Genomic DNA, 14,940 nt, shown 5'->3' on the forward strand with positions numbered 1-14,940 from the left:
GGATTTCCAGAGTTTGTGTACAAAAACCTCCAAAGAGCTAGCACGAAGGAAAATCTACATTTCTTACAAGCTTTGAAATGCCAGAAGGTTAAAATTGCTGTAGCTGGCCTGGGAAATGATTGGTTCCACCACAAAACCGCGGACGACAAAATCGCGGTCGATGAAAGCGTGCATTTGACGTCATCACAGCGCGACGAAAACATCGCGCTGTGATCGAAAAATGTAAAAATAAAGCAAAAACCTTACCCTAACCCCCCCAAACCTAACCCTAAACCTAACCCTAAACCTAACCCTTAACCTAACCCTAAACCTAACCCTTAACCTAACCCTAAATCTAACCGTAAACCTAACCCTTAACCTAACGCTAAACGTAACCCTAATGCTCTAAACCTAACCCTAACCCTTAACCTAACCCTAACCCTAACCCTAACCCTAAACCTAACCCTTACCTTTATGTGAATCGGCTTGCTTTAATTTTATTTTTATTTCAATTTTTAATTTTTTTCGTCGCGCTGTGATGACGTCAAATGCGCGCTTTCGGCGATCGCGCTTTTGTGGACCGCGGTTTTGACGGGTCACGAAATGATTAACCTGTTCCAATTTGAAAGGACCTGTGGGGAAAGTTAAAAAGTCTGACTCTTGGTAATGTTTTTATTTTTTAAACGAGTAGACCATGGGCAAAGAACGAAGTGAAATCTGGAACAAAAAGGCAGGCATCTGACGGGATGTAATTGAGAAGGTCTGCTTGGGCTGATGCTAAGTTGAAGTCATGGGAAAACCAAAGTGTTTTCCCTTCAATAAATGTGTTGAAGGCTCTGCTGAAAATATTACAAGCATTTGAGTTTTAGAAAACCTTCATCAAACTGATTAGAAATTGAAATAGGGAAGAACTTTTGAGTGATTGATTGTAGAACCAATATCTGCAATAGACTGATGTGACAGAGGCCTTCAAACCTGTAAATGGAGGTCTTGGCAAGGATTGCATGTGTGAAGATAATCTATTCTTAGAAGTAACATGTAAACTACAGTATAATAGACATGGCTGCTGGATAATCAGAGGATTCCCCTCTTGGCCTCTCTTTTCCTCTGCTATTCGTCAGGCAAACTGAATTCTTGCAACTCAAAACCTAACACTGATTTTGTGCAATTCTCCCAATAAGGTTTTTTATCTGTATAGATTTTATGTTCTCATGCCTATTGCTGCTGTTAGTTTTTTGTCTTTGCTTTTTGTACCAATTGCCAACTTTATGCTGGTCTGATCCAGTGGTGGGTTTCTGCCGGTTCGCACCGGATCGGGAGAACCGGATGGTGAAATTTACCGATCCGGAGAGAGGAGGTTTGACCGGTGGACCCAGAAGTAACTTCCAGAATGCCTGCCCCAGCCCTGTCGCTCCTCTCTCACCCCCGCCCGTCCGGAAACCGCTCCATTGCTTGCTCCCCCCCCCACCCGCCCACACTATCCTAGCTCAATTCGGTGTCAAGTCCCATACCTGAGAGTGGAGTTGGTGAACGGAGAAGCATGGAGAGGTCCAGCGGCACAATCCACCAGACAGCAGCGGCAAGCTCAGAGTTTTCTCCTGGATTCCTCTCTGTCTTGCCTCCTCTGTTCTCCCAAAGTTCTTTCTCCAGAGTGTGATAGCTTTCTACTGGATTCCCCTCTATCTTGCCTCCTCCGATCTCCCAAAGTTCTTTCCCCAGCATGTGATGGCTTTCTACTGGATTCCCCTCTGTCCTGCCTTCTCCGATCTCCCTAATTTCGGCCCTTAATCCTCCAGTTGTCCATTTTGGGGAGGTTTTCCCCTCTCTCTCCCCGCCCCTTCATAGGAGTCCCAAAATTGTTTGCCACATGGCTTGGGATGGTGGTCATGTGACTGAGTGTGCATGAGTGATGTCAAGTTGGCCATACTTGCCCGGTCACATGACTGCCAAGCCATGCCCACAAAATTGGCCACACCCACAGAATAGGTTCTAAAAAAAATTGAAACCCGCCACTGGTCTGATCATACTGAATAATCTGCGTACTTTTCTGCTTTCTATCATGAGTGATATAAATTAAAAACTCTTGTAATTTGACATTTCGTATCCTTCCATTTTGTGCAATGTAACAGAGGAACTTAAAGAAGGTATTTTATCTTTTTATTTCATAGACTTTAAATTATAGGCAAATTCTGGGCTTATGTATGTTGACTAATCAATGTGCTCCTCTAAGCAAAGACAGATGAATATATGCAAATAACTTCCTCTATAGGATGGAAATTAAGACATGTTTGACAATGAAACCCTATTTGATCATTTATAAACTAAGCAACTATTCTGAATGTAGAATTCCTCATAGGTGCTGAGAAGTTACACTTAACTTCTGTTGATATCTCAAAAAGATTTCTTGCTTTGTCCATTAATCACAGAGTGAAGACTCTGCTTATGATCTTCAGCTTTTCTTCGTTTTACACACCTGCAAATATAATCAATATTGATTACCTTTGAAGGTCTGTAAAACAAAGGAAAACTGAAGTAAGATCATAAATAGAGTCGCAGTTCCAATCGTGGTCACTAAACAGGAACTATGCGTAATAGATTAAACCTCTCCACTGCTCAGAAAACGCAGAAATCATAGGATTAATCAACATTTTGGACATGCTTGCTTTCCTTCAGGTCATTTCTGGCTTTCATTCAGGCCAATTAATGGAGTTTGAGTCCCTATCGGGAAATAATATTAATAAACAAAGCTCTATATAATAAAAAAGTACACAGGCTGAAAACTAGTGAACCACCAGGCAGCGTTAAGCATTATGGAAGTGGCACATTTATGGCTTTGGAAATCAGTCTCATTCAAGAAGCTTCTTCAGTTCAGTTCTTGGATGAGAAGCTAAATATTTTCAAGGGGAAAAAAAACCCCAAGAAAGTCCAGTTGCCTTTTGGAAAAGCATATTTAGGACAACCATGACCTGGATGTTTGAGACTCTCCATAAACTTTAGAAATCATACTTTACTGCCTTTTCTCCCACTTCCTTTCCAAATTCAGCTGTTGCCTTAATCAGAGGTGGTATTCAGCAGGTTCTGACCAGTTCTGGAGAACCAGTAGCAGAAATTTTGAGTAGTTCAGAGAACCGGTAAATACCACCTCTGACTGGTGCCACCCCTATCTATTTTCTGCCTCCCGAGTCCCAGCTGATCACGAGGAAATGGGGATTTTGCAGTAACCTTCCCCTGGAGTGGGGAGGGAATGGAGATTTTACAGTATCCTTTCCCTGGAGTGGGGAGAGAATGGAGATTTTACAGTATCCTTCCCCTGGAGTGGGGAGGGAATAGAGATTTTACAGTATCCTTCCCCTGGAGTGGGGAGGGAATGGAGATTTTACAGTATCCTTCCCCTGGAGTGAAGAGGGAATGGAGATTGTACAGTATCCTTCCCCTGGAGTGGGGAGGGAATGGAGATTTTACAGCATCCTTCCCCTGGAGTGAGGAGGGAATGGAGATTGTACAGTATCCTTCCCCTGGAGTGGGGAGGGAATGGAGATTTTACAGCATCCTTCCCCTGGAGTGAGGAGGGAATGGAGATTGTACAGTATCCTTCCCCTGGAGTGAGGAGGGAATGGAGATTGTACAGTATCCTTCCCCTGGAGTGGGGAGGGAATGGAGATTTTACAGTATCCTTCCCCTGGAGTGGGCAGGGAATGGAGATTTTACAGTATCCTTCCCCTGGAGTGGGGAGGAAATGGAGATTTTACAGTATCCTTCCCCTGGAGTGAGGAGGGAATGGAGATTGTACAGTATCCTTCCCCTGGAGTGAGGAGGGAATGGAGATTGTACAGTATCCTTCCCCTGGAGTGGAGAGGGAATGGAGATTGTACAGTATCCTTCCCCTGGAGTGGAGAGGGAATGGAGATTTTACAGTATCCTTCCCCTGCCACACCCACCAAGCCATGCCCACAGAACCAGTAGTAAAAAAAATTAAACCCCACCACTGCTTTCCATCCACATTTATTAAATTAATTTTATAGACATGCTTCCTGCAAATTGATCCTACATATTATGTTTCATATATGTTGATCCATGTATACTTTAGAAAATTATTATTCACTATGAATAAGAAACTTTAAAAAAAGAAATCAATAGAGGGTGTTATCTTAATTTGATATCACTCAATAACTTGACAATATTTTGAAAATCAAATGCTTAAGTTTTATAATTGAAGGACCTCTGTTGCTTGTGCCTTTTTTTAAAGGCCTGCTTTGAACACCAAGTTCATATATTAGGCTTTTTCCTTTTGCTGGTAGCATTACAAATGAACATTATATATTTCTTGTCTTAAGGATATTGCTACATTTCTTATTCTTTATTTTGCATCTCTATCTCTCACTTCAGAAGAAGAAGAATTCATTGGATCTGTTCAGCCGGTGTTCATTCGTACGTAGCCAGTTCTGCAACTGGAGAATTGTGTTCAGGGTCACCAGGCTATTAAATAGTTTGTATCTGATGCATTGTATTGGTGCTTTCTTCTTGACTGCTCTATTTCTTTACTTACTTCTGCTTTGTTATTGCTATGTAGGCTTCAAAAAAGCCAAATGATGTACTGCTTTTAAGTCCTGCATATCCACTTCTTTTAATTCTCACAGCTCCTTCTTGTGAATAAAAAGTTTGTGACTAACAGTATAGTTAGACAGACATATATGAGTTCAAGGGAAGCACTGATAAATCAAGAGAATGTTATTAACGGCTGGTTTCTAAAATAAAAACAATGGAAATGTGAAAAATACACTAGCTGAATTGCTAGATCTTAGTCAGATAAATGTAACGGAGGCCAGGGACTCAGAATCTGACAAATACGGTATGTATCTCATTTTGGAACTTCAGTCTTTTAGTTAGTATCAAATGGTCCAAAAATAAATCATTTCTTGTGAGGTGAAATGGTTGGTAATAGCCAGAGACAGATGTAATGAAAGTCCTTTGCTTGTGTTGTATATTTCTGTTCTTCCAAAACAGAAAGAAGAAAGGACAGCTTTATCAGCGGGGAAAAAAATCCCCAACAGATAGAATGTCCAAATGAATGATTGAGGATAGATTTGCTAAACAAAGTGGTTTAGACAGACTTACAGACAATACTTTGAACTATGGACTTGACTTCACTGAAATAATAATCTTCTGCTGCCCTTTCCCCATAGGGGCTTTCCTAAACTGAGTCCCTTGCTGCTAACACAGAACTAAAATTAGGCTTTTGCACCTGAGTTTCTTATCTGGATCAACTGCGCCAGTGGTGGTGGGTTTCAAAAAATTTTCAAACCTATTCTGTGGGTGTGGCCTCCTTTGTGGGGGTGGCTCGCCGGCCATGTGACCTGGTGGGAGTGGCTTGCCGGCCATGTGTTCTCTCTCTCTCTTTCTCTCTCTCTCTCTCTCTCCTTCCTTTTGTCTCTCTGTCCCTTTTTCCTTTTTCTCTTTCATCTCTCTCACTTTTTCTTTCTTTCTTTTCTTTCTTTCTTTTTCTCTTTCTCTTTCTCTCTCTGTGTGAGTCTGTGTGTGTGTGTGTGTGTTTTGTGTGTGTGTCAGTGATGGGTTTCAAAAATTTTTGGAACCTCTTCTGTAGGTGTGGCCTGCTTTCCGGGTCCACTGGTGGAACCTCTTCTAATCGGTTCGGTAGATTTGACGAACCGGTTCTACCGAACTGGTGCGAACTGGTAGGAACCCACCTCTGAACTGTGCTTCCTAAAAGCCAATTTGTTAGCAATATGCAATTTTTATGATGTTGGGATTCTGTGTTTTCATAGAAGTATGATTCCGTGGCACTAGTTGAAATAAGCTACAAACTCCAACAACCTCCACTTACAACATAACAAGTGGAAATTTCCATGATTAAATGATCATATATAAACCTTCCCCTGCAGAAAGGTTTATTGGTTCAGAAAAACCCAATTGATGGCAAAATACAACTCACGAGTAGATCCGGCTTCTTTCCAACAATAAAAATATTTAACACCTAACATTTTGCAATCCACTTATAGCACCCAAAAGATGCTGCCTAAATCTGCCACCAATTTATTCTACTTAAGTAGCATGTTTGCTACCAAAGTAGCAAACATGGCAATGTGTTCCTTGCCTTTTCCAGATAATTCTTTGCTATTAACCAAATGGAGGGAATAAGGGGATTTTAGAATTTTAGGGAGGATTAGAAAGTCCAAAATTTGGAATGAACCGTGAAAGCGGATATCTGAAACGCCTTAAATATAGCAGGGTAGCCGTATGGTTCAGTGATCAGTTTCTAAAAATCTGTATCTGTCTCCGATTTTTCAGCTGGGTTCCGGAGAAGTATGCGTCTGTGTCGTAGGAAATGCAACTACAGTCACCTGGCGTGTCGAACACATTGCCTCAACAATTGCTACAGTGCTATGGCAGCACCTTATGAAGAGGTGGTGAGATATCAAAGGCAGCCAGGTGATCGAAACAGATTAATTGTACTAATAGGTAAGTAGCAGTACTTGAGAGACCGCCTACTGCCAATTACCTCCACTAGACCAATAAGATCCCATAGACTAGGCCTCCTCCGAATTCCATCCGCCGGCCAATGCCGACTGGCGACTACCCGGAGGAGAGCCTTCTCTGTGGCTGCTCCGACCCTCTGGAACGAACTCCCCGTGGAGATTCGGACCCTCACCACCCTCCAGGCCTTCCGCATAGCCCTTAAAACCTGGCTGTTCCGACAGGCCTGGGGCTAAAGACTTGCAGCCCCACTCGAATGGTATGATTGCTGTGCGTTTTAACTGTGTATGGTCTTTATGTTTTGTAATTTTGTCTGTTTTTCCCCTCCCTTGAACTGTGAGCCGCCCTGAGTCCCTTCAGGGAAAAGGGCGGCATACAAATAAAGTAAATTGAAATTGAAATTGAAATTGAGTTAAACTGTTCCTTGTTGAAAAAGTGATTACTATGGTAAAAAAAAAATGCATAAAAGAAAGAAATTAGTTCAAAGAAAAATAACCTCATCATAGTACAGTTATTTAAAAAAAATATGCAAGTATATTGCATCTTTGTAGAACTGGGTCATAATACGGTGACCTTGATTTGTATTCCTTGCCTCTGTTTCTTCTACGGAAAAAGTCAGTATTCTATTGTATGTGATTAAGTGGTACAGAATTTTTATTCAGTGCATTTTTATTCAATCGTTTCTTTCATTCTTAGGTCCTTCAGGTGTTGGAGTGAATGAACTACGGAAACAGCTTATTGGTATTAATCCTCACCTGTTCCGAAATGCAGTGCCACGTATGTAGATTTTAAATCTTAGCGCATACCAATGGAAGGAAACAAAATATCAGAATTTCACTAATTGTGCTCTGTATATTAGCCTTTCATTATTTGTAATTACCACTAGCTTTTCCCCAAATTAAGAGAGGATTCACAAAAAGGTGTATCTCTCATTTTAAGACAGATTTGGAAACCTAAGGACACTTTCATATGCCATCGTTCTCAATACCTCCAACCACTTTAAAGCAGTATAAGATTTTTGTGTGAAATATGTTTCTTAATACGCCTTAAAGTCAAACCTTTCTGGCTATGAGATTAGACAGTTATGGTTGCTACCTAAATAAAAGGAAATTAATGGTCTTGCAGTTTTCCCACTGATACTACCAATTCTCCTATAGCATGATGTAATTACTTCTCATTATGCTTTCAGAATAGGAAGCAAATACAACCAGTATATTTTTAAGAATTGCTTGGGTGGAATCAGTTACTAGCACAACAAAAGGTTCACTGTCTTACATTAAAAACAGGACAAATCTGAACACTGATTTGGCATAAAGTCATAATTTAATAAATACATTAGCTTAAAAGGAGCAGAGCTCAAAAGAACATTCGGCTTTATCTTTTTTTAAAAGTTTGTGGTCATATCTGGAGCAATTTCTGGAGATTCTCTGATTCTGGGGGACAACTTTCTCAGGTATGCATATCAAGGTTCATGGATTTTGACTTTACAAAAAGAGGACTGTCTGGAAAGGAATGACTTTTATGGATGTATATACCAAATAACCAGCCCAATATAACACTAAGCACTGAGATTTACACTAAAAGTATGTTCCAGTAACTATTTAAAAGTATTGCAATAGCCACAATTTGTCCTTTTTAAAAACAGATACAACCCGTGCTCAAAAGAGCTATGAAGAGAATGGTCGGGAATATCATTATGTACCAAAGGAAACATTTGAAAATATGGTGTACAATTACAGGTAATTTGTATTTAGAGTCACACTTTTTGTTCTTTCATCAAATTTTAAAGTTCTGCGCCCAGATACCAGGATAGCCAGTCAGCAGAGTTAAAAATTTATTTCTGCCACAGTTTTTCTTATTTGACAAATACAAACGTTCTTTTATACATGAAACATTATTTAATTAATTAATGTTGTACTAGCATTTACTGTGGTAAATATGTAGTGAGGAAGGCAAAGTTGAGCAGTTAACAAGCTAGGAATTTGAAAACACAGAACATAGAATGATAGAGTTTGCAAGGTACTTCAGAGGTCTTCTCAGCGGTGGGTTTCAAAAATTGTTCGAACCTACTCTGTGGGTGTGGCCTCCTTTGTGGGAGTGGCTTGCTGCACATGTGACCGGATGGGAGTGGCTTGCTGCCCATGTGACCAGATATGAAGATTCCGACGACACTTGTCAGAACCACCTTAAATTACCCCACACACAGCACTGGCATGCATAAGAATAGGATGTATATCTATATCTATATCTATATCTATATCTATATCTATATCTATATCTATATCTATATCTATATCTATATCTATATCTATATCTATATCTATATCTATATCTATATCTATATCTATATCTATATCTATATCTATATCTATATCTATATCTATATCTATATATATAGGGAGAGAGAGAGAGAGAGAGAGAGAGATGATAGATAAATAGATAGATAGATAGACAGATATATATATATATATATATATATATATATATATATATATATATATATATATATATATATAGAGAGAGAGAGAGAGAGAGAGAGAGAGAGAGAGAGAGAGAGAGATGTGTGTGTGTGTGTGTGTGTGTGTGTAGAACCCCAGGAATTTGCTACAAGGTTCATTGGAAAGGAGTTGACTCTTTATCTTGCCTTTTTGAAAACACCGAATTTGCATGCTTCTCTCCTTCAGTCATTAAATAAACCTCCACTGTGCATTAAAAAGCAAGCAAAAGTAGTGTTGTGTTTGCAGTAGAAAGAAGAGGCTTGTAGAAACAGAGCTGTTATTTTACACCTCTCTCACGTACATATATGCACATACAGCAGAGGTTGCTGCAATAAGAGAAGCGGGGAAAAAAGTGACAGCGCTGATTCCAAGTAAGGACTTTTCTTGTCCCCCTAAATATGTAAACAAGACTGCTGCCCCTTCCTATTCTGCTTGAATTGGGGTACAGGCTTTCTCCTGGCATTATTAGAAAGATACTCATTACGTAGCCTCTTTTACAGTCTTTGCTTAGAAATATGCTCACCATCTCCCTCTCTACTGACCACGTTTACAGAATGCTGGAGTACGGAGAGTACAAGGGACACCTCTATGGGACAGGTATCGATGCAGTACACGCGGTGCTTGATGAAGGGAAGATCTGCATAGTGGATTTAGAGCCTTACGTGAGTCACAGAAAATTCTTCTAATGTTGAAGGTTTTAAGCGATCAAACATGAGTCTGCCCTTAAACAATTTTTCTTTTTCTTTTTTTGATGCCTTCAAGTCAATGTTGACTCCGGCAATTGCTTGCTTGCTTGATGGTTTTTCTAAATACATGTTGCACAGGCATTAATTAGGTAAAAAACATATCCTGTCAATCAGTGACGTGCGGTGAGGTTTATGGCTGGTGAGGCAGTCTTCTCCCCCGACAATCCGACTGTCTAAAGGACTTTCTTTTTTTCGCCCGCCTGAGTTCTGACCGGCGGGCGAAAGAAAGCAGCAGCCCGCCGCTGGGTTTCTTTTGCCCGCCGCTATGTCCGACGTAAAGGCGGACATAAGAAAGCCAGCGGCGGGCTGCCGCTTTCTTTCTTTTGCCCAGAGGATGACTCTGCTTAACTGTTTAAAAAAGCCTCTTAAAAAAACGCCCTCTACAGGAGGAGGCAAGGGAACCACGTGCCTCATCTACATAAGGAATTTTTTGGCTTTTAACCCTTGCTTAACTGTGCTCGAGTGATCATAAAGTCAGACTAAATGAGGCACGTGGTTCTCCTGCCTCCTCCTGTAGAGGGCCCTTTTTAAGAGGCTTTTTTAAACAGTTAAGCACTAAGCAGAGTCATCCACTGTGACTCTGGCAGCAACTAGCTCAGCCTTTTTCTTTTTATATTTTTCTTTTCTTTTCATGATGACAGTGGTGAGGCTCTGCCTCCCCTGACTGCACATCACTGCTGTCAATACGTCAGGGATAGAAATAATAACATTTATTTCAATATTTTAATGTTTTAAGCAAATACAACATTTCTAACATACGGCAATTAGAATAGTTTCCCAACAAAATTATGAGCTAGAAATTATTAATGATACTATTTTTATCCAAGATATTCTGGAATTATCTAAAACTAGTCCTATTAAGTTGACACTCTAAGCTACTTCTGAATTATAGATGTTACCTTTTAATCGTTTTTTTTAAAAAAAATTAAAACAAAAACTGGGCAGAATAAATATAATGTGTATGATTGTTTTTATTTTTTTTATTTTATCTTGCAGAGTATTCAGTTTGTTCGTACTCATGAACTGAAACCCTACATTATATTTATTAAACCACCAAGTGTCAGCTGCATGAAGCAGACTCGGAAAAATGCTAGGATAATCACTGACTATTATGTGAACATGAAATTTAAGGTAAGATTTAAGAGGAGGGAATTAGCAGTGAGATTTACATGGCTTCAAGGTAGCCATACTCACTACTTCGATTTCTTCATCATATTCCTGGTGAAAGTACTGTCACTTCACTGTTATAAAGGGAAAGTAATTGCAACATTGAATTATTGCTTTAATAAGTAAGTGTAAATTCAAAGTAATACACTTGTATAACCTATCAAATATACAGTTTAGTGATATACTGTAAGCCCTTCTCATTTGCATAGAGCCGAGGTGGCGCAGTGGTTAAATGCAGCACTGCAGGCTACTTCAGCTGACTGCAGTTCTGCAGTTCGGCTGTTCAAATCTCACCGGCTCAGGGTTGACTCAGCCTTCCATCCTTCCGAGGTGGGTAAAATGAGGACCCGGATTGTTGTTGGGGGCAATATGCTGACTCTGTAAACCGCTTAGAGAGGGCTGAAAGCCCTATGAAGCGGTATATAAGTCTAACTGCTATTGCTATTGCATCTAACTGCAGCACAACTATCACCCGTAACTATTTTCTCTGCTGTCCTCCTGATGTTCCAAAGCGCATTCAGTTTTTCTCTTAGTGACAGTTTTGTATCAATCTGATATGCTTCACCAACCATGGATCCAATAAGGTGACTCTTAGGAAATGAGATTATCAGTGTTTAAAGGTAGTCCTTGCTTTACATTGGTGTTTAAGATGAGCAATTCCTTCGCTAAGTAATGCAGTCATAAAGGGTGACCAATAAGATCGCACAGGATGGGCCTTCTCCGGGTGCCTTCAGCAGGGCAATGTCGGCTGGCGGCGCCTAGGAGTAGGGCCTTCTCTGTTGCCGCTCCAGCCATATGGAATGAGTTGCCCCCTGAGATCCGGGCCCTCCCCACTCTCATGGCCTTTCGCAAAGCCATTAAAACCTGGCTTTTCCGGCAGGGTGTTTGTTGCGTTCCTTTTTTTAACTTTGTGTGTCCTATTGTTTTTAAGTTCTTTTAATTTCTTTCATTTCTGTAAGCCGCCCGGAGTCCTTCGGGATTGGGCGGCATAGAAATCAAATAAATTCAATTCAATTCAACATGACTGGGCCAATTCTCAGTGTAGCTGCAGCAATCCTAATTGCCACTGTTAGGCGAATCCCACAACCATAGCGTCCCATAGTCACGTGATCACCATTGTGACCGCTGCTAGCTTCCCCATAGACTTCACTTGTTGGAAGCCCACAGTGAAGGACACAAATGGCAATCACGTAACCATGGGATGCTGGGCCCGTTGTAATAGCAAACCAGTTGCCAAGGACATGAATTGTGATCCATGATAATAACAGAGACATTGCGATGGCTGCAACAATGAGGATCTGTTGAAGGTCTCCTTCACTCAGCATCGTTGTAACTTCGGATAGTTGCTGAATGGCTGTTCAATGAAGTCTACCTGTATTGGCCACTTTAGGCTGGCGCAACCATACTACCTCCCCTCTAGTCTCTGAGCACCACCCAGGGCTATTCAGCTCCAGGCGGCAAAATAGTCTAGTTTTACTTCTTGTATGTGCCACGTCTCTGGGTCAATCTGCAGCTGGAAACCTGGAATAGCCTGAACAACATCTATCTAGGGCAGTGTTTCTCAACCTTGGCAACTTGAAGATGTCCGGACTTCAACTCCCAGAATATCCCAGCCAGCATTCGCTGGCTGGGGTATTCTGGGAGTTGAAGTCCGGACATCTTCAAGTTGCCAAGGTTGAGAAACACTGATCTAGGGTTTATAGAATGAGGGGTACATGGAGTTACCTCCTACCTTTCTGCTTCACAGCTTAACAGCAATAGCAATAGCAGTTAGACTTATATACCGCTTCATAGGGCTTTCAGCCCTCTCTAAGCGGTTTACAGAGTCAGCATATCGCCCCCACAGTCTGGGTCCTCATTTCACCCACCTCGGAAGGATGGAAGGCTGAGTCAACCTTGAGCCGGTGAGATTTGAACTGCTGAACTGCAGATAACAGTCAGTTGAAGTGGCCTGCAGTACTGCACCCTAACCACTGCGCCGCCTCGGCTCTTAAATTCCTTCATACCCATCAGTTTTCAAGGCTGCTTGCCTCCTGCCCCAACACCAGCCCACATTTAGGGGAATGATTGGTGGATGTTTTTTTTTTTTTTACTAGCTGGTAACTTTCCATTACCAGGGACGTGGTGGCTCAGTGGCTAAGACGCTGAGCTTTTCGATTAAGAAAGGTCGGCAGTTCCGCGGTTCGAATCCCTAGCGCCGTGTAACGGAGTGAGCTCCCGTTACTTGTCCCAGCTTCTGCCAACCTAGCAGTTCGAAAGCACGTAAAAATGCAAGTAGAAAAATAGGGACCACCTTTGGTGGGAAGGGAACAGCGTTCTGTGCCCCTTCTGGGTTTAGTCATGCCTGCCACATGACCATGGAGAACGTCTTCGAACAACGCTGGCTCTTCGGCTTTGAAACGGAGATGAAAACCACCCCCTAGAGTCGGGAACGACTAGCACATATGTGCAAGGGGAACCTTTATCTTTGCTAACTTTCAATAGAAGGTGGGGGGGGGGGTGCTATAGGATCCACCAATCCCTATCTGTAACATGAGCTGTTTCCTATATATGCGTTCCGAATAAATAAATGACAGCACTATTTACTAGCATTGTGCCTATAAAAGGATTGGTATTATCAATGAGATATTTCTCTGTTCCCCCATGATCTTGCAGTAGCCCTTTAACTAGCCACGAGGAGGCCTATACCTCTGCATCCCTTTGAGTATGAATTGAGAGTTCACATCCAAAGAGATCTGCTTTGTTATTCAGTATAAACATTGCTCTTCTTTATCCAAATAAGAGTATTTTGATTCCAATTCCATTGATGGTTTTCAAGTCTTTCGTTCTCTTTTATGGGAGAGTCAAAATCAGGAATTAAAGAGTTTTCTAGGTAGTGTTCAGCAGTAAGTTTCCAAGTTTAATAAAATTTGTATGCCGCCCACTCCCATTGGGACTCTGGGCGGCTCACAACAAGACAAAGAAACATTTAAAATTTAAAAATAGAGAATACAATATTAAAACTCCACATCATCCATTCCATCTAAGCGGGGCTGGATATCAATCAACAGCCCCAGGCCTGCCGGAACAGCCAGGTCTTGACGGCTTTACGGAAGGCCGGGAGAGTGGTAAGGGTCCGGATCTCTGCGGGTAGATCGTTCCACAGGGCCGGCGCAGCAACAGAGAAGGCCCTCCCCTGGGGAGCCGCCAGCCGGCATTGTCCGGTTGACGGCACCCGGAGGAGGCCCAACCTGTGCGATCTTATTGGTCGTTGGGAGATAAGTGGCAGGAGGCGGTCTCTCAGGTAGCCAGGTCCTAAACCATGTAGGGCTTTAAAAGTAACAACTAGCATCTTGAAGCGCGTTCGGAGACCAATGGGAAACAATTAAGAAGTTAATTGTTACTTCTTTAATAGCTGCAGAGCATGGCTTATTTCCCCACCCCAAGAAAGAAGCAAATTGGAATTCTTTCATGGAGTGTAAACAAATTGTGGCTGAAATTGTTTTTTTTCCTATATTCATGCCTGCTAACAAGAAAATACAAGATGGAGAAATGAAGCAGGTACATAGGTACAACTATGCCAGCTCATTATTTATTGTGATCTCCCTCCAGGAAGAAGATCTGCAGGAAATGGAAGAGTCAGCTAAAAAAATGGAAACTCAGTTTGGACAATTCTTTGATCAAGTGATTGTGAATGACAATTTACAGGAAGCTTGTCTTCAGCTCGTCTCTGCGGTGCACCAAGCCCAGAATGAGCCACAGTGGGTTCCAGCCACATGGATATGCTCAAACTCTCAGGACTAGCCCGTTTCATGAAATGATAGCGGGGTGTTCTGACCCCCCCCCTCCGTCCAGTAACGAATGCCGAGACAAGCTTAACTGGAATGTCACAGCACTTTATTAGCAAGAAACCAAAATCTCGGTTGCTGAAAGCCAAGCATAACAAACAGATAAGAACCTTGGCAGCAACTCAGACTTCGACAGATAACAGCTTCTCCAGCGTTAGGAATGACGTTGAATCTTGCAAAACCAGGCTCCTCCCAGTCTCTCTTTAAATAGTATCTTGGGAGGAACCTAAT

At 41.6% G+C, this 14,940-nt stretch overlaps 1 protein-coding gene across 1 annotated transcript in view; it reads left to right on the forward strand.

Annotated features, from left to right (window-relative positions):
- Positions 1–14,704, forward strand: part of MPP4 (MAGUK p55 scaffold protein 4) — a gene marked incomplete at its 5' end in the record, with an annotated part of 36,301 nt that extends 21,597 nt beyond the window's left edge. Inside the window, 8 exon segments of the mRNA XM_087707099.1 lie at positions 2,109–2,123; positions 4,366–4,407; positions 6,286–6,456; positions 7,168–7,248; positions 8,117–8,210; positions 9,523–9,631; positions 10,712–10,846; positions 14,474–14,704. Of these exon segments, the coding sequence (XP_087563225.1) occupies positions 2,109–2,123; positions 4,366–4,407; positions 6,286–6,456; positions 7,168–7,248; positions 8,117–8,210; positions 9,523–9,631; positions 10,712–10,846; positions 14,474–14,665 (839 nt within the window).
- Positions 14,705–14,940: the final 236 nt, after the last annotated feature.

The sequence above is a fragment of the Thamnophis sirtalis genome, unplaced genomic scaffold, assembly GCF_051295495.1.
Source record: "Thamnophis sirtalis isolate CommonGarterSnake01/CBP01778 unplaced genomic scaffold, rThaSir2_p1.2 scaffold_1, whole genome shotgun sequence".
In the NCBI taxonomy this organism is placed as follows: domain Eukaryota; kingdom Metazoa; phylum Chordata; class Lepidosauria; order Squamata; family Natricidae; genus Thamnophis; species Thamnophis sirtalis.